Source organism: Eumetopias jubatus, unplaced genomic scaffold, assembly GCF_037043125.1.
Source record: "Eumetopias jubatus isolate StellerSeaLion01/CBP00866 unplaced genomic scaffold, mEumJub1_p1.0 scaffold_1, whole genome shotgun sequence".
Taxonomy (NCBI): domain Eukaryota; kingdom Metazoa; phylum Chordata; class Mammalia; order Carnivora; family Otariidae; genus Eumetopias; species Eumetopias jubatus.
In genome coordinates this window covers 130,464,577-130,488,364 of record NW_028274807.1, presented here as the reverse complement: position 1 = coordinate 130,488,364, position 23,788 = coordinate 130,464,577, and the positions used below count along the sequence as shown (strand labels likewise).

General features: G+C 42.2%; 1 protein-coding gene across 4 annotated transcripts in view; it reads right to left on the bottom strand.

The window, feature by feature from the left end:
* Window positions 1–352: 352 nt before the first annotated feature.
* OXNAD1 (oxidoreductase NAD binding domain containing 1) overlaps window positions 353–23,788 on the bottom strand; it is a 40,579-nt gene continuing 17,143 nt past the window's right edge. For 3 of the 4 annotated variants that reach the window (XM_028099199.2, XM_028099200.2, XM_028099201.2), the window contains 5 exons: window positions 19,028–19,134; window positions 9,338–9,479; window positions 2,460–2,702; window positions 1,557–1,665; window positions 353–895 (listed from right to left, as the gene is read on the bottom strand). In XM_028099199.2, coding sequence (XP_027955000.1) covers window positions 741–895; window positions 1,557–1,665; window positions 2,460–2,702; window positions 9,338–9,479; window positions 19,028–19,134 — 756 coding nt within the window. In that variant the 3' untranslated portion in view covers window positions 353–740. Of the gene's footprint in view, window positions 896–1,556; window positions 1,666–2,459; window positions 2,703–9,337; window positions 9,480–19,027; window positions 19,153–23,788 lie in introns of all 4 variants that reach the window. The other variant, XM_028099202.2, reaches the window with a different exon arrangement.

Here is a 23,788-nt window from a genome sequence, read left to right as displayed (position 1 = left end):
CATGTAACGCAGCAGTCACCAGGGCCTTTGTCCCAAACAAGAAACCGCCTCCTGCAGAGAGTGTGAAGGCAGGCGGCCAAGACACAGAGCACAGGAAGGGTTTCGTTTGAGAAGAAACTAACAATTAGTCAGGATACACACTTAGGACATTCATTAACATTAAGCCAACATGCCAGACACTCAATTCCCTAAAGCAGTTTTCCTCAAAATCTCCCATTTCCAAACCCACCTATGATGGTCTGAAGAAGCAAGGCTCCGGGCTACAGGAAGGTGAATGAAGGCATTAAATACAAAGAATTTTCAAAGTAAAATGATTAGGAACATGTTTAAATTATAAGTTTATTGAGCATAAGATATAAAGGTTGCTATCAAATAAAGATAGCTTACATTTTACACACAAAACAGCATTCTTGTATGATTAAATTTAAGTCTACGTCTCTTTTTTCCCTAAGAGGAAAGAAAACCTATATTGACCAATTCAAGATATGTCATGAGATAATCAAACAGTTATTAACAAAAGAAAATAAAGTAAAAAATAATTGAATCAATGAAGTCTTTGTAAAAAATTTATCATTTAAGTCTGTCAGCTGGTTTTGCTTTTATGCACCAGCTGGTCACTTAGTTCAGCCTTAAAAAAAAAAATTGCTGAGCAGAGGTAAATTTGTCATTCCACAAATCATAGCTCTGTTGCTGTCCTGGGCAGATTTCACAGCTTTCTCTTTTCTACCTTTGCCCGCTCCCTACCACCACTTCTCAAAGCAAATGTGTTCTTTGGGAACGTGGCTGTTTTCCAGTTGCTTGGAGAAAAAGTCTGTCATGGGAGGTGGGCCACAAATATAGAACAAAGTCTCTTGTGAAATATGATCTCTTATCTCCTTCTCCGTTATTCTTCCTTCTACCAAAAAACAGAATAAACACCAAATAAGCCAGAAATGCCCGTACTAAAATGAGGAAGGACTAACTACAACTCAATAACAGGGTTTATTTCCAGTAACCCAAGCTCAGGAAGTCTAGTGTGGACTCATTCACACGATGGCTCCTGGTGGCAGCACCAGACGCCAGACCCAAGCAGAGAATGCATCGCCAGGCTCCCTAAGCTTACGGCGAGCAAAGTGGGGAGCTAACCATCATGCACTCTTCGGACAGGGCCAGTTAGCTTCCTGATCTCCGGCAGAGATTCAGAACCGGCTTCAGCAAAGTAAATAAACTGGTGAAAAAAATCTTTCCAAGCAGGGGAAACCACGGGTAATTTAAATGACCATTAATGGCAAATGGCATCAATTCAGTCGAGGCTGGAACATAAAATCTTTGGACGTATACTACAGTGATGACGTAAAGGTCCCCTTAAAATATGTGGAAAATAAATTTTTAACATGGGCAGTAAGAACCCTATATATAATAAGGAAATCCAACCAAATCTCTCCCTATTTTTCCATGATGAATCACCTCACAGTTCCCCAGGTAGTGACATCCCAGGAAAGCAACTACCCTCCACCAGCTGCCCAGGCCACCAAACAGCCGCGTGGACATAGTCAAAATATCTCCGGGGGACTCACCCATGATGTATGGCTTGAGGTCTGCACTGATTTGGGCTGTCTGTTTCGTAACATGCAAACTGCACGCAATCTTCTCAGGAAATTCATTTACTAAATCGAGGATATTTTTCTGGAATGTCAAATGTATTTGGTCACACTACAATTTTAAAAAATCAAAACAGATGTGCACAGCCACTGCCGCTGAACCTCGACTCCCATTCTGCACACGTCTGCCACTCTCTTCCTCTCTACTTAAAGAGGTATTGTTTGCAGCCTTGCAGGCCGGAGCATTCAGAGTACAGGGGGCTATTTGGCTTTAATTGAAATCTGAATATGCTAACAAGCATATTACTAACTCTCCGGGAGTTTTTTCTTTTCCCTTTTTCTCAAGCAGTGGCAATTAAGCAGCAGTTTCACTGACCACAGTTGTGTCTTTTAACTGTTTCTGTTCTTTTGTTCATCCCTGCAGCTGCAAAGCAATCCAGAGTGAAAGCCTTCTCCTGTCAAGTGTACTTCCTTTCAACAGATGCAACTGAGGGGGGGTTTCAGTCACCCGGCAGGGGCCAAACTCCACGCCCCTCACCTCCTCCTATAACCCACGAGCCCACCTGTAGGTCTCCTGACTCTGTGGATGCTGGGGGCTGTGGCCACCTTTCTGTTCACTGGCCTCCAGATTCAGGCCCACCAAACCCGTCCTGGCCTGGCCTGTCACTTCACCGGGAGCCTCCTCAACACTAGCTGTTTCTCTGTCCTGCCTAAGAAGTGGTGGTTAATTCCCCATCTGAACATGATTAACGCCAAGCCTTTTGTTGCCACGAACTCTCGTTGAGAAGACAGAAGTAACGGAAGGAACTTCCGGAGACGACTCCCACCTCGCCATGAGTTTGCTCACTGCAAGCTAGGAAATGTCCGTCTCTCCCCTACCTTAAACAGGAGCTCACTGGTATTCTGGGCACTGTAGAACAGCTTTATCGTCCCCATCTCGTAGCCGCTCCCTCTGTGGGCCCGTTCTCTGTGGAGGTCGGCCGCGTGCCGCAGGATGGAGAGCAGAGGGTTAATTCCGACTCCTCCTGCAATCAACACGAGGTTTCTAGAGGCATCTGCAGGCTGCGGGTCAAAGAAGAACTCTCCACCCACTCTCACGGCCACTTCAGAGTCAAGTGTACACTATGGCAGGAAAGAAAAGATCTGTGAGTCCTTTGGGGCACAGGCCTTACACCTACTGCTCTTTAAGAAAACGGACTACCTCTGCCTCCTGCATTGTTATCAGTGCTGAGGACTATTTTTACAGCCGGCTCCCACTTGTCCCAGGGCACTGTGAACTGGCGCCACTTGCCCATCATACAGGCCGTTTGCTCCTCTGCCTTTGTGATCCGTACCGCACAGCCGCTCCAGAACCGAGCAGAGGGGGACTCTCTTCGGTCATTTTGCCACTTGCTCACTTCTTAGGTGATGAGCCGGGCTGTGAAAGAGGCACTGGACTCAGGGGACAGCTCTGAAGCATGAGTTTCCTTTTCTGCTCAAAGCCATGGAGCTGAGACAGGTGGGCTGGGGCAGGTGTCATTACACTGCGGCTGCCCTGGGCTCATCAGAGAAGACTCTGGGTCCGGGCCACCAGCAGGGCACAGCCAGAGCTCTGCTGGGCAGGCTTGAGGCCGGCCCCGTGATGCTGGTCGGTGCTGCGCGCTTCTCCCCGGAGCAGCAAGAACAGGCGCAGAGGCTTCACTCACCAGGGGGCGACTACCATACCCCCAACCCAGCAAAGCACCTAGTGGGTGAGGTCACTTAGACCCAAACGACCATCAGAGCTGAATGCACTGGTTCTCCATGGTGACAGAGACCCCGAAAGGAGGTGTTTTGGAAACATGTGGTGATACTTTTTTATTGTCATGATGGTTTGGAAAACCCAACTGGCATTTAGAGGGCAGGACCAGAGATGCTAGCTAGATGTCTTGTGAAGTTAGCAGTGCCCTGGAACTGGCTCCCACTCAGCTGCTGGTTAAATCTTGAGGATTTCGCGAACCAGGTTTGTTTTTTTGTTTTTTTTTTTTTTTAAGATTTTATTTATTTATTTGACAGACAGCACAAGCCGAGGAAGCAGCAGAGGGAGAGGAAGAGGCAGACTCCCCACTGAGCAGGGAGCCTGATACGGGGCTGGATCCCAGGGTCCTGGAATCATGACCTGAGCCGAAGGCAGACACTTAACGAACTGAGCCACCCAGGCGCCACATGAACCACTTCCTACTGGTAGTTTGAAATGAGCCACTGAGGGAGTATCTGCAACACAGAAATCAGCAAATGCTGCAAATCATGACTTTTTGTACTCAGCCAGTTTAGCAGCACAAGATTGCCCTGCAGAAACTTCTGAGTGGCCCATGGGACATACATGGAGATGAAAACTGGTTTGTAATGATCTGCGACTAGATCCTAACTCACTTACAAAAAACCAAAGCACTGTGTATGGATCTAGTGGCGTCCGAATGTTCCAGAATGTACCCATCGTGTAGACTGTATTCCATTGTATCCAGAACGTTACCAAGTACGCTCACCGTTCTGGCCAGCCACATCCCAGCTGGTAACATGCATGTGTGGTTCCTCCGTCACCAGACAACAGCCAGCGCCGTCTGCACCTGTAGACAGTGTACTCACGCTGATTCTACGCTGAGGAACAGCCGTCTGACTACTTCATTCTCTCTTCTGGTTAAGATCTGCCCAACCACTGATCTAGTGAAATACACAGTCTGTGACTAGGAATCCCCCCCTCCTTTTTTGTAAATTTCTCCTTGGCATTACATTTAGAGAATTATGTCACCAAAAAAAAAAAAAAAAAATCTTTCATGTGTTGATTACATTAACTTTGAATTTCATTTCAGGACAGTTCTAGAAAGAAGGCAGCAGATCTGATAGGGTTGAGACCTCTAGTTTGGAGAAAATGTACTGATGTAGGAGTCTGAATTTTAATCACAGCCTATGAAATCCATCAAGTTCCTTCATTTCTCTGAGCCTCTGCTGCCACATCTGTTAAATGGGTACCAACACCTGTCCTGCTCACCTCACAGGGCTGTGGTGGCCATCACGTGACACCCGGCGGGGAAGAACTCCCTGCTGGGATGCTGCCATCTAGCTCTTTTATAGGAGGGGGTTTTAGTCACTGAAGCTGCCAGGGAAGAAAAAGTGCTGGGGTGCCGGCTCCCTCCTTCCCTGCCACTAAAAAACAACCCAGAACTAAAATTTATATGAAGAGCGAAAGTTTGCTCTTCATATAAATGGAGGAACATTACATGTTCCTGATGTAAATCAACGAAATGAACTCCCTCCTAAGAAGCAGTAACTTATCATGTGCTTTTTAAAGACCAAACCCTCAACATTCACTCCTTGGCGCCCTGCATGGCAGGTAGACAGTTAAGTACTTATTTTTTTTTAAGATTTTATTTATTTGGGAGAGAGAGCACAAGCAGGGAGAGCAGGAGAGGGAGAGGGAGAAGCAGGCTCCCTGCTGAGCAGGGAGCCCAATGCGGGGCTCGATCCCAGGACCCCGGGATCATGACCTGAGCCGAAGGCAGACGCTTAACGACTGAGCCACCCAGGCGCCCCCAGTTAAGTACTTTTTGACATGAATTTAATTTGGGGCTTTACAACTTAAAGAAGAAGTTAAATCTTAAAGAAGAGTTAGTCTGAGAGAAATTTAAGAAAAAACGATCATTATTTTCATTCACAAAAGAGGTCCTTTCTGGTAAACTATCAAATGAAGGGAAATCCCTTCTCTGAGGGAAAAGAAAAACATCTAAACTAAACAATTTTAAATACATAGGCCATTTTTACACGAAGGATGGTAAATGGGTTTTTATTTTCGACAAAAGAAATGAGCAGCAAGGGAGCATTCTGTTAGGACTAACTACAATCTAGGACTTACTACAGTGGCCACCAAAGTGCTTTAAAATGCCCTTCCTTTTCAAGTCTCAGAAACAGAAGCTATGGTATGAGAAGTTCTGCCTAATGATGCCAAAAGACTGAATCTCTCTGTACCTTCCCTCCCCATCTTGCTTGCCTGTACACCTCTCTCTTTATCACTAAGAATCAAAGAGTAAAAGAGACTAAGAAATGAGAGAGAAATAATTTTCTCCAATGGTCATCTTTAGCAGGATCAATAATTACAACAAAGCCTTTAGGGTACTGTTTTTGAGACCTGAGTATTTTCAAAACCCTAAAGTTGGCAAAAAAAAGAAAGAAAAAAAATGTGCCTGCCATCTCCTTAGTGACAAAATAATCTTAAATAGATCTATCTTCTCATTTGCTAGCATCTGGAAAGAATGGAAAAGCCATCTTTGTCTTTTATTGATCAATAAAAGCTGCCAAGGTAGCATGAACACAACACTCCAAGTACTGTACCCTATAATACGGAAGTGAGTAAAAGGACATTACCTTCGATTACACGGCCATGTTTTAGGTACAGATTTTCTACTTGTGAAATAAACAACTTTTCCACAGCAGCTGGAGTCCAGCACACAATAGCTGTCTAGAACCCTTTACCCTGCCAGGAGCCTGAGCCAAAGCAGATAAAATAAAGGAAGACATTTATGGCACTTTATCCCATGTCGCAACAGAGCAGCCTGCTGCCACCCAGACACTCACGTGCCTCCATTGTCCACTCTAATAGCTTAATAAGACAAATCCTCAGGAGGAAAACAGCCACCTGAGAATGGTTCCAAGACAAATCTGACTTCATAAAGGCTGTTTGCAACTCCCACCGGGTGGAGTGGGGCCGGCACTACAATTAAAATGTGCATTCAAGCAATGCCACTTGGAGATTTTCTACAGCCTCTAGGAATAAGTTCCTTCATTGAAATGCCAATGAGGCATGAAACCAAGCAGGGAGCTATGGAGCAGGACCAGGTCAGGTCACGTGGGAGGCAGATAACCGGAGGGAGCTCATGGCACTAGGAGCCGAGATGGCCAAGCTCACTGTAACCCTGGGCAAGGGGCACATGGAAACCTTGCCGCCCCCCCCCCCATGGCATTTTTTAGAGATTCAGGATACAGCCTACATACAGTAATGGGTGGGAAATCCAAAGAGAATCTAAAAAGGAATGAGGCAGCTGGGGACACATGGAAGGAATGACTCAGAAGGTCGGAGGGTAAAAATGTGACAGGATACATTGAGAATGGAAATGCTAAGGCAAGCAGCTGCCTTATTCTGAACAGATACAACTTGACATGGAAACCATAATTAGAAGAGACATTTTTTTATGCCCCTATAGATTTAAAAACCTTTTATTTTTTTAATTATCTTACAGTAAAACTTTTTGGGGGGAGCGGAGAAGGGAGTATAGTTCTGTGGATTTTAACACACACACACACATACACACACACACACACACACACACAGAGATCTGTCTTACTACCACCAAAACCAAGATACAGAACAGTTCCATCACCACCAAAACCTCCCTCTGCTTTCCCTCTATGCTCACACCTTTCCCTACCCCTAACCCCTGTTAACCACTCATCTGTTTTCCACCATTGTATTTCTGTCTTCCAGAGTGCGACAAAAATGGGATTATAGAGTACGTAACCTTTGAGACTGGCTTTTTTCACCCAGTATGTGGCTGGCCTTTTGAGACTCACCCAAGTGGAGTGCATCAATGGTTCATCCATTTTTACTGCCGAATAACAATATATTGTATGAATGGATCACAATTTGTTTATCTGCTCACCTCTTGAGGGACATCTGGGTTGTTTCCAGTTTTTGATAATTATGAATAGAACCACTGTAAATGTTCACGTACAGGTTTTTATATGAACAAGAGCTTTCTGTTTCTCTAGAATAAAGATCCAGGAGCAGTATTACTAGGACTTATGATAAACGATAATTTAATTTCATACAAAACTACCAAAATGTTTTCCAGATTGGCAGCAGTATCTAGCACTCCTGCTAGCAATATAAGCTATATAAGAGACTTCTGGTCACTCCACATCCTTACCAGCACATGGTTTTGTCAGAATTTTTAACTTCAGTCATTCTAATAGGTGTTAGAGATATCCCCCTATATCCAGTTTTAATCTGCATTTCCCTAATGATGGTCAACATCTTGTCATTGTTTACTAGCTGTCCTTATATCCTTTTTAGTGAAGTGTCTATTCAGGCTTTTGCCCATTTTTAAATTATGCTTGTTTTCTTTCTGCGGACTTTTGCGAGTTCTTTATGTATTCTGGATATTACATATCCTTTGTTGGATATCTAACGTGCAAATACCTTTCATTGAGTCTGTAGCAGTGTCTTTTGCAGAAAAACGTTTTTAATTTTGATTAAGTCCTATATATCCATCTCCTCTTTTACGGATCTGGCTTTTGGTGTCATGTCCTAACACACCTACCCTCAAGTTCAGAATATTTCTTATGTTTTCTTCTAAAATTGTTATGGTTTTGTGTCTTCTACTTACATCTGTAACCTATTTTGTGGGAATTTTCAACATAAAGTAGGACACTTAGGACAAAGTTGTTTCTTTGCATATGGATAAACAACTGTCCCAGCACTGTATATATGTTGGAAAGGTTATCCTTTTGCCACTGAATTTCTTTAGCACTGTCGTCAAAAATCAAATGGCCATATGTGTGTTGGATCCAATTCTGAATTCTTTATTCTGTGCCATCAATTTATGTGTCCACCCCTTCACCAATACTACACTAATTTGATTACCATAGCTGTATTTTAATCTTAAATTTGAGCAATGTGATACTTGCCACTTTATTCTTCTTCAAAACTGTTTTAGGTATTCGAGTCCCTTTCCCCTTCCATATAAATTTTAAAATCAGTTTATAGCTACAATATTTGTACTGGTACATTCCTTTCTGGCAAAGGAGATAAGAAAATGTCTGGGATGGGATAAAAGTTGTTGGTAAATATAGAAGGCACTCTAGAAATAAAAGGGATGGTCAAAAACTAAGAAGACAAACAACTGATTTGTGCAGAGCTCATTCTTTGTTATCAGAGTTCTCAGAGGTAATGAACAGTCAGCTTATGTAGCATTGTGTTGAGTCCCTTAGTGAAACATGAGTTATTAGCCACAAATGTGGATTCCCTCTCAGGATCCTGTGTGAAGAGCTCTCCAGAGGCAATGGCACCATGGATTTAGCAGTGCTCAGCACTCTAGGCACAAGTGGGATAGAATCAGAAATCACCTCCTTGGGGCGCCCGGGTGGCTCAGTTGGTTAAGCGTCTGCCTTAGGCTCAGGTCATGATCCCAGGGTCCCAGGATGGAGCCCTGCATCAGGCTCCGCACTCAGCAGGGAGCCTGCTTCTCCCTCTCCCTCTGCCTGCCTGTCTACCTACTTGTGCTCTCTCTCTCTGTCAAATAAATAAATAAAATCTTTAAAAAAAAAAAAAAAGAAATCACTTCCTTTCCAAATGACAGAATAATAGTTTAATTCCTCTTATTTAGGATAGTTAGGACAAAATAATCTGATTTATAGGTTTACCATTTATAAGACACACAGACAGAGAGCTAATTTAAAAAAACTTACATATAAAGTAAAATGTTTCAATACTAGTGTTCAACTGAACACTGGTAACCGAGAAGGTATTTTCAGATCCCAAAATATTTTTGAGTCTTCCTTAATGCATCAAAAAGATTCTGCTTCTTTGACCATTCTGGAGTCTGAATTCTGGATGTGGGGGAGCTCTTTGTGAGCATGTACCCTTCCCACTCAAGCCTAGGTTTCTTAGGTGCATTAAGTGAGCTGAACACAAATTTTGTGCATAGGCAGAGATGCCCAGATCTCCAAGTTTAAATAGGTTTGCTCACCTGATTGTGAATCCAGAGAGCAGGAGGGTGGTTCGCATATTTCACTGCCAATTCTATCATTCTCTCTTGTTCTAGTAGTCTGGGGCTGGAGCATATTGAGAACCCACCAACCACAGAGACTCCTGGAATAAAGAAATCAATCCTAAAAAGAAAGGCAAATAAACTTTTTGTTGAAGCAATTTTAAAAGTGGGCAACAAGATAAGTAAAACTGATAAACTTTAAGCTAGTTAAGAAAAAAAGAGAAAAGATAAAATTAGTAAAATCAAGAATGGAAGAGGGGACATCATCACCAACCTTAAAGAAATAGAAAAGATTATTACTGGAATTCCATGAACGACTGTATGACAAAAATTTAGATAACTTAAATGAAATGGATACGTTCCTAGAAAGACAGAAATTACCAAATTGGGCTCAAGAAGAAACAGAAAATCTGAACAGATCCCTAACAAGTAAATAGTTTTAGTAATTTCAAACTTCCAGGCAAAAAAGGATAGGCATCACTGGTGAGTTCTACCAAGGATATAAAGAACGCTAATCTTTTACAAACTCTTTCCCAAAAACCAGAAAAGAACCTTTACCAACTCATTTATAAGGCCAGTATTACCCTGCTACCAAAACCAAAGCTATAACAAGAAAAGAAACTAAGTTCAATATCCCTTGTGAATACAGATGCAAAAATCCCAGGAATATTAGGTTGCTTTAACATCTGAAAATCAATCAGTGAAAAACACCACTTAGTAGAATAATGGACAAAACCCAGGTATCATCTCAATAGATGCAGAAAAGGCATTTGGCAATATTTAAGACCCTTACATAATAAAAATACTCAACTAACTATGAATAACTGGGAACTTCCTCAATCTAATAAAGGACATCTACAAAATATCCAACATTTAATGGTGAAAAGCTACTTTCTCGCCTAAAGACAGAAACAAGACAAGGATGTCTGTTCCTACCACCTCTTTTTAACATTGTACTAGAGGTTCTAGCCAAGGCAATTAAGCAAGAAAACGAAATAAAAGGTATCAAGATTAGAGAGGAAGAAATTGCAGATGACATGATGTTGTATATAGAAAATCCTAAGGAATCTACTATAAGGATGTTAGAACTAATAAGCAAGTTCAAATGATGCTGCAGAATACAAGATTGATAAAAATCGATTGTATTTCTATACACTAGCAGTTAACAATCTAAATGTGAAATTGAGAAAAATAATTTTATTTACAATAACATAAAAAATATTAAAACAACTGGGAATAAATTTAACAAAAGAAGTATATAAGACTTGCATACTGGAAGCTACAAAACATTATGGAGAAAAATCAAAGAAGATCTAAATAAATAAAAAAAACACCTAATGTTCACAGACTGAAAAACTTAATAATATTAAGATGGCAATACTCTCCAAATTGATCTATAGATTCAATGCAATGCCTATCAAAACTCCAGATGGTTTCTTTGCAGAAACTGACAAGTTGATCATAAAATTAATATGGAAATTCAAGGAACCCAGAATCATCAAAACAATCTGGAAAAAGACCAACAAATTTGGAGGACTCACACATTCTGATTTCAAAACTTACTATAAAGCTACAGTAATGAAGACACTGTAGTACTGGCATTAGGACAGGCACATAAATCAATGATAAAGAACTGCAAATCCAGAAGTAAACTCTTAAATATGTAGTCAGTTGATTTTTGACAAGGGTACCAACACAATTCAATGGCAAAAGAACAGTCTTTTCAATGAACCATGCCGGAACAACTGGATATCCACATGTAAAAAGAATGAAGTTGGACCCCTACCTCACACCATATACAAAAATTCACTCAAAATGGGTCACAGACTTAAAGGTAAGAGCTAAAATTATAAACTCTTAGAAGACTCACACAGGAGTAACTCTTCATGGCAATGGTTACTTAGATAGGATACCAAACACAAAAGTCAAAGAAAAACTGGAGAAACTAGCCTGCAACAAAATTCAATACATTGTACTACAAATGATACCATCATTAAAAGGTAACCTACAGAATGGGAGAGAATACTTTCAAATCATATATCTGATAAGGAATCTGTATATAGAAAATATAAAGAACTTTTACAATTCAATAATTAAGACAACTCAAAATATGGGCAAAGGATTTGTATAAACATTTCTCCAAAAAAGATATGTAAATGGCAAATAAGCATGTAAAAAGTTGCTCAACATCATTAGTTACCAGGAAAATGCAAATCAAATCACAAGAGCTATCACTTCATACTCAACTAGGACTGATGGCTAATTAAACCAACAGTAGTACTAGTAAGGATCCTGAGAAACCAGAACCCTTCTACACTGCTGGTGGGAATATAAAATGGCGCAGCCACTTTGGAAAATAGTTTGCAGTGTTTCAAAATGTTAAACAGAGTTACCATATGACCATCAACTCCACTCTTAAATATATACCCAAGAGAAATGAAAATATATGTCCATTCAAAAACACGTACATGAATATTCATAGCAGCATTATTAATAGCTTAAAAGTGAAAACAATCTAAATTTTCATCAATTCATGAATGTATAAACAAAATATGGTATATCCACAATGGAATGAAGTACTGATACATGCGACAACATAGATGAACATTAAAATTATGTTACTAGAAAGAGATCAGTCACCCGAATAGCCAGAGGAATGTTGAAAAGGCAAAGCAAAGCTGGTGGCATCACAATTCCGGACTTCAAGCTCTATTACAAAGCTGTCATCATCAAGACAGTACGGTACTGGCACAAAAACAGACACATAGATCAATGGAACAGAACAGAGAGCCCAGAAATGGACCCTCAACTCTACGGTCAACTAATCTTCGACAAAGCAGGAAAGAATGTCCAATGGAACAAAAGACAGTCTCTTCAACAAACAGTGTTGGGAAAATTGGACAGCCACATGCAGAGGAATGAAACTGGACCATTTCCTTACACCACACACAAAAACAGACGCCAAATGGTTGAAAGACCTAAATGTGAGACAGGAGTCCATCAAAATCCTGAAGGAGAACACAGGCAGCAACCTCTTCGACCTCAGCCGCAGCAACTTCTTCCTAGAAACATCGCTAAAGGCAAGGGAAGCAAGGGCAAAAATGAACTATTGGGACTTCATCAAGATAAAAAGCTTTTGCACAGCAAAAGAAACGGTCAACAAAACCAAAAGACAACCGATAGAATGGGAGAAGATATTTGCAAATGACATATCAGATAAAGGGCTAGTATCCAAAATCTATAAAGAACTTATTAAATTCAACACCCAAAGAACAAATGATCCAATCAAGAAATGGGCAAAAGATATGAACAGACATTTTTCCAAAGAAGACATCCCAAAGGCCAACAGACACATGAAAAAGTGCTCCACATCGCTCGGCATCAGGGAAATCCAAATCAAAACCTCAATGAGATATCACCTCACACCAGTCAGAATGGCTAAAATTAACAAGTCAGGAAACGACAGATGTTGGCGGGGATGCGGAGAAAGGGGAACCCTCCTACACTGTTGGTGGGAATGCAAGCTGGTGCAGCCACTCTGGAAAACAGTATGGAGGTTCCTCAAAAAGTGGAAAATAGAGCTACCATATGATCCAGCAATTGCACTACTGGGTATTTACCCCAAAGATACAAATGTAGGGATCTGAAGGGGTACGTGCACCCCAATGTTTATAGCAGCAATGTCCACAATAGCCAAACTGTGGAAAGAGCCAAGATGTCCATCGACAGATGAATGGATAAAGAAGATGTGGTATATTACCATGGAATATTATGCAGCCATCAAAAGGAATGAAATCTTGCTGTTTGCAACAACGTGGACAGAACTGGAAGGTGTTATGCTGAGCGAAATAAGTCAATCAGAGAAAGACATGTATCATATGACCTCACTGATAGGAGGAATTCTTAGTCTCAGGAAATAAACTGAGGGTTGCTGGAGTGGGGGTGGGGTGGGAGGGATGGGGTGGCTGGGTGGTAGACATTGGGGAGGGTATGTGCTATGGTGAGTGCTGTGAATTGTGTAAGACTGTCGAATCACAGATCTGTACCTCTGAAACAAATAATACATTATATGTTAAAAAAAAAAAAAGATAGCAGGAGGAAAAGAATGAAGGGGGGGAAATTGGAGGGGGAGACGAACCATAAGAGACGATGGACTCTGAAAAACAAACTGAGGGTTCTGGGCGGGGGGGAGGATGGGTTAGCCTGGTGATGGGTATTAAAGAGGGCATGTTCTGCATGGACCACTGGGTGTTATACGCAAACAATGACTCATGGAACACTACATCAAAAACTAATGATGTAATGTATGGTGATTAACAAAACATAATAATAAAAAAAATAGAAAGAGGTCAGTCACAAAAAGGACCACCTATTGTATAATTCCATTGATATGAAATGTCCAGAATAGACCAATCCATAAAGACAGAAAGTAGAACAGTGGTTGTCAAAGCAGGTGAGGATGGGGAATGAATGATAATCAGTATAAGGTTTCTTTTTGGGATGATGAGAATGTTGTAAAATTTTGTTCTGTTGATGGCTGCACAATTTTGTAAAAATACTAAAAACCACTGAATTGTAAACTATAAATGGGTGAATTTTATAATATGTACAGTATATTCCAGTAAGACAGTTTTTTAAAAGTGTAAAAAAAAAACAAAATGGGCAACAAAAACTTTTTCACTGGCATTTGACAAATTAAAATGCTGATGTGACCTTCTAAGTTCCAAAATTCTTATATTTCCTTTTCTTCTAACCATACTCCTATAGTCTAGAACTCTTGCAATTTTCAAGCCTTTGATACTTCTATGCCACAGAAAATCTTTTTTGGTGGGGATTCTAGGAAATGCAACAAACCTAGTTATGTACCAAGGAAAGAAAAATTTATTAGAACCTGGGGCCACAAAAAATTCTCCTACCAATGTGTAGAAAACAAACATCCAATCTAGATGTTTCTCAGCCATCAAAGAGCAAAAGTATCATTTAACCCCATTATTTTCATGTAAGCCAGGAGGCTTACATGAAAAGCACACTATGTTCCCTACTGATTTGATTTATGACTTTAAAAGATGTTCTCTTCTGATCTTTGGCCTTAAACATCTGGACATTTTTAAGTCTAGTCTTAAAAAACCTGAGTCTGGATTGGAAGTGCTCCAGAAAAGGTCCCCAGCCTATTTTTGTCTATATTCACTTGATTCTTTTCCATCAATACTTTTATTTCCTTCTCATTTCAGATAAGACATAAATATAAAAAGACTATAGTTATTATTTATTAACACAGTTGCTGTATGCTTTCAGAGAAGAAGTATAATAGTACCTCCACAGCTTCCATGTTTAAAAAAATAAGTTAATCAATGAACTACTTTTGCAGCTTCATCTCCTGAACTATAGTGCCCTCTGCTGCTTGATGTTGATAAAGACCATTCTCTCAGGGAAAGGGAAGCCTCTAAGTAACTTTGGAAAGCAACCTTTAAAAAAAAAAGACTCCTTCATTAAATGCTACAGAATTCAAATGACATAAAAACTTCATCTGAATAGATTTAAGAAAACATGCATGATACATATTTAATAAAGCATCTGTCCAAGAAAAAATTAAGTTTTAAACATACAAACACACACACTTACAAATGCCCTCTTGAGGCCAAGAGCTGAGGCGCCCACTGCACTCTCATATGAGTGACTATAAGAACGGCGAGGAAGAGCCTAATTCTCTAGTGAAGCCGCATATCCGCATCCAGCTGTGACACCCCAGGCAGCCTTGTCCCGCCCACAGATGCAGCCCTGGTGCCCGGCACAGAGCAGACACACAAATCATGGCTGAATGTCAATGTTTTACCGGGAGATCCTAAAACTCTTTAGTCCTCAGCTTGAGGGCTTAGAGCCCCTCCCTCATCCCTTGTGCAAACACTACAGACACCTCCTGCTTCCCATGTACAGGCCCTGTGGTCAGTGCTGGAGGTAAAGATGCCAAGTATGTCTGGATTCCTGCCCTCAACAAACTCACCCTAATGGGGAGGAAAAGTAACAAATAAATACAATTACATGGACTATGATAAAATCTGCTTAGAGGAGAGAAAATGCGCATCATTTGAGACCTGTCTGGAAGAACTGGGACTTAGCATAGATTTCTTCGTAGCTCCAACATATGTGATTCTGATTTCATCAGGAAAATACTAATAAAAACCACTATTTTATTTTTTTAAAAGTCTGCTTAGAGGGGAGGAAAGCAGAGGAAGAAGCACTCAATTCTACCAGGCGTGGAAGGATTAACAGAGACTTCACAGAGGAGTCTTAAAAGACACACAGCACTCACGAGACAAGCATGGAGGACACAGTCTGAACGAGGACACCAAGGAATGCAGCACTTTCTATGTGTGGTCACTCGGGAGGCAGGGCTGCCGCACACAGCCATGTAGGTTAGCTACTGTCTACAATGCAGCGGCCCTGCTAGAGGGAAGAGGTAGAGTCTTCTTTCTCTAATCTTACGCCTCTCCTCTATTACTTCTTGGAGTCCTTCTCTTGGTCACTTTCACACATGAAAACTTATGTTACCTTATATGAAATCAAAGACACACCTTGCTCTTTCCAAAAATGCTTTGGCCTTGCTTCCCCTCAGTCCTGGCAAGCCCAAGTGTGGAATGAGTAGTACTGACTAGGCAGGAGGGGCGCCAAAACAGTGGAGATGTGCACTCATCCCCTCCTACTGGGCCTGCTGCTCTTCCAACCAACAGCAGGGCAACCCGCCAAGGAACTAAGTATTGGAAACTGTCCCCGGGGCCTCACCAACACAGATGACTTAAATGAGTGAACCACTAGCTATAACAAAAAGCAAAAGCAAACTAATAAAGTTAAACATTAGGCATTGTGTTAAACACTTGACATATCCCAAGACAAAGGAATGTTACTACTCCCTCTTTAAAGACAGGGAAACTGAAGCTCAGAGAAAGAAAGAAACTCCCACATCACAGAGCTAGAAAAGCCCCCAGGGGAGTCATGAAGTCTCCAGAGCACTAGGCACGTGACACTGTGGTAGAGACTCCCTCAGGGGATGGACCCAGCCCACAGCAGTGAGTGCCACAAGGAACACTGAATCGGCCAACTTCAGGCACTCACACATTACAGGAGGACTGTTGGTGGCACACTCTAGCCCCAAGAGATAATTCCAATCTTTCTATCATCAGGAAGGAGAACTTCTGAGAAGGTCAAGAGTGAAGCTCAACAAGGAGCTAGGTGCTAGGCAGTGGATCTACCGGTGATAGAAGCCTAAAAGGTTCAGCTCTGCTCCTGGGAGTAATGGTTTTGAGGGAGTACCCTCTTTTGACCTTTCTCTTTAGATTGGATTTCTTGAGTTCTCGGAACTGGTTTCCAGTACAGGAACTAGTCCCCTCTGTATAGCACAGGAAGAGCCCCAGAGGCTGATCTCTGGTCTATAGGGAAGGTGTCTACCTGGAGCTCTGTGCTCAAAGCTCCAGAGCATTCATTCATTTATTTAGAGGCCGGTCTAGAGCCTCCCTCTCAGTTCGGCAGGTGTCAGAGGAGGCCAGTGGTCAGGAATTCAAAGATGTGGGATCATGGCCCAATCTCTGACCCCAAAGATAAGCCCAAGAACAATTCTCTTATCTCTAGCAGCACCCCACTCTGATAATCCTAACTATACAAACTACATGGCAGCCACACCCATACACTCCCTCTCCCTAATCCTTGCCCTCTTCCCTAGAATGCCACATGGTGCTTACTACCAAGCTGATGATCTAACAGAGCACAGAACAAAAGCCATCCCAGCAACAGCACCAAAGATGCAGACATCACCAACCTAAGCAAATGGCCATCCTCTAAGCAAGAAGTCAAATATCCAAAGGAACTTACAACCCCCGGAGCCATTACAATAAGTCAGTGGTAAGGGAGCAATCTTTTAAAAGGGAAGGTTCTGATGCCAGGAAGGAGTGCTGATGGACACCTGGCAGGGAAAGGTCAATACTAAATAGCCAGAGATGACCACCCTGATGTCTGCCCTCTGCAGCAGGAGTCAGGTGCATTCTAAAACCAGTTCTGGGTGCCTGGGTGGCTCAGTTGGTTAAGCGACTGCCTTCGGCTCAGGTCATGATCCTGGAGTCCCTGGATCGAGTCCCGCATCGGGCTCCCTGCTCGGCAGGGAGTCTGCTTCTCCCTCTGACCCTCTTCCCTCTCGTGCTCTCTCTCTCTCATTCTCTCTCTCTCAAATAAATATATAAAATCTTAAAAAAAAATTAAACCAACAAATTAAAAAACAAAAAAACAAAAAAACCAGTCCTGACATCAGTGAGATTACAAATCCGTTCATCGATATGGGATATGTTAACACCTACCCTGAAAAATTTTACCTTGAGGATCACAAGGGAACCCTATTTCTTTATATATCACTAAAAATACCACGATATACTTTTCTGATCAGGTAACTACAGTTTGCAAGTGCTAATATACTTGCAGGCACACCAAGGTAGCAGCATTATAAACCAGTGCACGGGCTTTCTCTAATCAGGAGTCTTGGCGCAAATCAGAGTCGGAGGCCCAGAGACAATGCTGCGCACAGGACCCAAACACTTCCACAGAAGGGAAATACGGAAAGACAGATCATTACAATTAAAGTTTCCACTTTTCAATGTAATAACTGCTAAACTATTTTTGAAGGGTAAAAATGTTGCCCGCCCCCCTAAAACAGCCCAAATGCATTTAATATGTATCACTGAACATGTGCAAAGATTGCAGTAAATTGCTTCACAAACGCAAATTATTGCAATCAGCATCTTGTTTTCTAGTTCTAAATTCAAAGGCAAACTATTAACACAAGACTGCTAACTCTCGCTATTATCACACATCCTCCTTCTAACAAAACCACATTTCCAGATGGACTGCCAAAATTAGTCAAGTGACTCCTAAGAAATACTACAAGATTGACATGCCAGAAATTCACTTAGAAATGAATGCTTTATTTAAATAAAGGAAACATACACCCAAACACACCTTTCCTAAGGAAATACGAGCTGCTTTATTTACAATTCCACTTGAATTGCAACTCAGTGAAGGCATTCGCAGGAACAGTGGGACAGCTGGGCTGTTACCCTGTCAGTATTCTGACTAGTCCTCGGTGTCAAATGGGGCAGAATCAGGGGTGTGGTGCAGGCTGGGCCTGACTGGGGGATCCTGATAGTAAATTCAGCAAAATATTTAAAATCAACTCAGACAAGTGATGCAGGAATTGTTGAGAGGGTGCTCAGCTCTGCGACCTAACTGGGTTTTCTTTCCAGACTGCTGTGTTTACTCTGTATTTGACAGAACGACTACTTTTTTAAAATGTATCAATCAAGCAGATTAGATTATTCCAGTGCACTCCATCAGAGCAACCATTTCTGAAGAGTATAATGATCAGGTCCGTGGCTCAGAACTAAGCTTTGTTTCAATCTACAAAACTCAAGGCAGCAATTTTCATATATGCCTGAGAAGGTCAAGGGCTCAGAACCAAGGTGAGCTCTGAGGCGAGGAAAGGAATCGGATTCTCCATGCCAAAACAAGGCTCCCCCTGAATGGGAATGGTCTAGAATTCCTATTCCTCAGGAGAAACAGCTAGCCATCGTAGTCCTTCTTTCTGATAGCACCTTGAACACACAACACCAAGGAATCAGAAAAGCCACTTACCACTGGCCAGCTTTAAAAGAAAAGTCTTTATCAGCAACACGCAGGCGGAGCCTCTTCACTGATGGCGACTCATCAGCAGTCCCACACACCTTAGCAGCTGACACCATCTAGAGCCAAAAGATAAACTGCGGCTGAGGTTAGTGTGTCTACACATCACGAACAAACTGTGGCTTTCTGGTAACTAAGGTTTTTTGAAAGCTACAAAGATGTGATTTTTGAAAATTACAAAACAAGGTAAAGCACACTCTGCTTTAAGATGCTGCCTACTACCTGGTGAACAAATTTAATTATCTTATTTTTGAGAGACTTGCTATCAGATTAATTGAGTTTCATTCTGCATGCAAAAACCATCTCTTAGAGGGGCTGGTTTGATAAGTGTTTCTTTGCTGAGCATCTAGTATGTTCCACACACCAGGCTGGGTAATCTGGAAAGAGCCTGGGGGAACAGGAGCCCTGTGAACCACCTGCCCGGCAGGTGTATATATGACATACATAAACTGAAACCCACTGTTAGGTACGAGCCTGTGTTTGTTCTGAGCCTGCAAGAAGTCCATGACTCGCAAATTTCAGAAATTACAAGTAAGCACTTAGAAACTTTTTTTTTAGCAATTTCACAGTCTGTTGAATCTAATTATAGACAACAAATTGGGTTTGTATTCCGTTTTTGTTTTCTTTATTTTTTCTAACCCAGTGTTGATTATATTTGACAAAACATAAACAGTCCACAACCTTTGAACAGTATTAAAAACGGCCCTTCGCTACAGATAGCTTAAGCAGCACTATTCTAAACAACGTATCTGGTTTCTAGAAAACCCTAAGGTGTGAGCTGGGCAGTCCTCAGTGTCATCCACACCTCAGCATCCCTCAAATTCAAAATGCCTCTACTTCCTTCGTTTTTTGTTTCTTCTACCTTTGGGTTTTTCTTCCTCCTGAAATCTGGGACATTTTCACAACAGGGGAAAAAAGACAATATGACTCTTTCCTCAACCTCCGACTGCCATTCAACTCCACTTCTGGAAGCAAATGAAAGCAGTAGCAGGTGACCAAAACACAATCATTCTCCTTGGATGGAGTTAGCTTCACGGCTCCACCGAAGGGTGCCTTGGAAAGCTGTCAAGATCAATGAACCTCACACCCTAAAGCTGGCTCCTTCAGCCCCTTTCTCGAACAGGACTAGGTCTAATCAAACTACCAGTGGGAGACCACTCTTAAAAACCCACTGCAAAGTTCTCCAGATGGATGGTGGTCTCCCTTATTGACTCAAAACATCTCTGAAAATGTCTTACCCTTCTCTTGCTCCCATAAAATCCCTTGCCTCTTCCTCTGGATTTTTGCCAGTCCTCTTTCTCCTCTCCCTGAGAGCAAGTGGGTTGCTTTCCACACCGACTCTCTTCCTGAGCCTCTGGTTCTAGTCTTGCCCTCCCTCTCTGAACCAGTGCTGCACCCACTCCCACCGGCCCCTTCCTTCGGGGTCACGGTTCCTCTCCTTAGACCTCCTGTTTGTCAGACATGTTACCTACTGCCATTCGCCTGTCCTAAACAGCTCAGCAACAAAATAAAAAGCAGCAGCATAGCGTGGCTGCCAACAGCCCAGGCTCTGTAACCACACTGCCTTGTAGGTAATCGTGGCCCCAGCACACACTTACCCACTGTGGGACTCTGGGCATATTACCTAGTCCCCCCTTGGCTATAAAATAAGATCAACAACACTTGTATCTCAGAGCTGCTGCGGGGCGGGGGGGGGGGGGGGGCGCGGGGCGTGGATTAAATGAAATACGTGCAAAGCACTTATAAGGCTGCTGACTCATAGTAAATACCCATTGTCAGTTATAATATATCTTATTGCATTCATTATAATTAGCTTATTAATATTTATTACATTATATATTACACTTTATTCATATATTGTTATCTACGCAAAACCACCCCAGTGCTACCACGCAGGACCTCAAAGACTGAGCCCTGAACACCCCCGGGGGCCTATTCTCATGGACAACACTAAAGACCTGTAAAGTACAGTGGTCTCTGTACCACATCCTAGCTATTTGCTAGAACAAACTTAAAAGCCATACTGTCTTTAAGCTATTTTAGAAAACTTGCCTTTAATCTCTGCCTCTACTGATACTTCCTTATCCGACAGAATCTTCTCTCTGTCCTTGACACTCTTGGTAAACACAGGCAACCTGGCTTCTGCTCTCCAGCAACAACTTCTAAGGTGGGTGGATGCCTGCCCGAACAACCAAACTCAAATGCCCAGGCTCAGCTGTCCCCCTCCCTGCGCCCCCTGCGTTCCATACTTTTTACTCCCTTTCCCTCCTTGAAACATGCTCCTTGCCTGGGATAGCTGACGTGGAACTTTCCGGGTCTCCTCCTGCCTCTCCAGCCTGGTCCTTGCTCCTTTACCTTTCCTCCTTGCACTTCCTCAACGGGGCGCTCTCTCTAAACTGCCTCACCCCCACCCCCTCTCCCACCTCTAGGCCAAGGCTCTCAGGCATTCCCAAAGCTACTAACCCCCACCCCAACTCATCAATTACTTTTCTGCCAATCAGACCCACATCTACGCTCTCCTGTGAGTGACAAGAGCCAACGACTGAGGAGCCTTTATCTCAGGTATATTCCGGGTGTGGGCTTAAGGGTCTCATGTACACCAATTCATTCAGTTCATATGAATAATCATAGTATATCCCAACAGACGCTATTATTAACCTCCATTCTGCACATGAGGCAACAGAAAGGTTTAGTAACTTGCTCAAGAGCACTCAGGAATGGCTGAGTCAGGATTCAAACCTAGGTGTGCCCTTAATCACTTGATAGTCCCGTCCCAATGGTAAGCTCACTTATGTGTCCAACTAAATCTACCATATTCATCCCTTCCACAAACATTTCTTCAGCCTGTGCTGCCTGGCACTGGAGACGCAGAGATGCAGAAGACTGCTCCTGCCCACAGGGAGCCCCACAGAATCAGATGCTTTCCATCACCAGGATTTCCCTTCAGGACTCATCTTGGACTCAAGAGAGTCAAATCCATTTTCAACTGGTGTAAAGTGTACACACACACACACGCACCGAGAATCTCTGACTCTCCTCCAGGCATCCTGTCCCTAACGTGAACAAGTTCCACAAATTCAGCTCATGTCTTTTCCTCCCCATGCTCACCCTCCAGCATCCTAAGCCAAGAACTTCTTCTCACTTGAACTGCTGCCTTAGCCTCCTTCTTGTCTCTCTCAAAGCAGCCAACAGGTAAATACTGCTAGTATTCTGACCTCACTGAGTTACCCTCTAGCTCAAAAACCTTCAAGGGCTAACATTCAACTTGGGAAAAAAAGAAAAAAAATGCTAAAAGGCCTTCGTAGCTTGACCTCTCCTATATCCCTATGCTAGTGGTTTACCAGACAAACTGGACAATTTGCTGGTTCTCAAAGGCACCTGACGTTTGCCGGCCTCCCAAAACCCTGCCTAGGTTATTGGGCACGCACCACACTCTCAACCCTGTCCGTCAACCTCCTACCTGCCCTTCCAGGCCCTGCTCCAAGACTAATCCCTGCCTGACATTTTCCTGCTTTTCCCTATCCCCTCAACTCTACCAATAAGATGTTTGTCTTCTTATCATACTTAGCACATATTAATGTAACCATCAATCCTCACGAACGTGTCTCTTCCACCACACAAGACCACAAGCCTCCTGAGGTCAGGTATAGGGTAGAATCTACATCTGTATCAACTCCCTAGATCAAGCACAGGGCTCAACTCATGGTGAAGATTCAGTAAGTATTTGCAGAATAAATGAAAACTCTCGTTTAAAGTCACTTAAAAGTTAGTTTCCTGAACAAAAATTAGTAGAAGTTCAAGAGACTTTTGTTATTTAAGAAGAAAAGGAAGGGTAGGGGTAACCATTACAGAAAATCTAGATTCATGCTTAATACTGTGAGAGAGATAAGGGAAGGTGGAATTTCTTCAGTAGATCAGGACTCTTCCTTCATTTTCCAGACACTCTATTTTAAAGATTTTTTATTTATTCATTTGCCAGAGAGACAGAGAGAGAGAGAGAGAGAGAGAACATAAGGAGGGGGAGGGACAGGCAGAGGGAGAAGCAGGCTCCCTGCTGAGCAAAGAGCCCGACTTGGGACTAGATCCCAGGACCCTGGGATCATGACCTGAGCTGAAGGCAGACGCTTAACCAACTGAGCCACCCAGGCGTCCCGCCAGACACTCTATTTTAAATATCTTATTACAAAAACAAGTAATAAGATTCATCAGAGGACTCTCCATTATGTTATTATTCTCATTTTTCTTAGATTTACCAAAAAAAAGTTTATTTTATAAACATTCATTATTTTCCTTCAACATAATAATCTGTAAAAACATAGCCAAGAGCTAGATTATTTCATTTATAACAGTTTAACTGGCATCTGTCGGATTCACTGATAAAACTAAATAGCTTTAAAAACATCCGCAAGAGTCACCTGGTGGCAGGGAAACCAACATTCACAATCACTGAGGGGGAGCCAGGCAGAGGGACACCGAATTTCAGCTGGAAGGTGAGCATGCTTCACAATCAAATGCTGGACTGTGTAAAACGAAATCAACAACCATTTGCTAATGTTCAAAAATAAAATTCAATGAAGAAAGAAATTACAGTTTCTATTAAAAAGTCATATTTTCATTTAAATAGTCTCTATGGACAAAATGTTCACAGGTGCTTTATGCTTATTGCTATTAATACAAACGGTAATACACCTGTTGTTATTAGTCCTAATAACC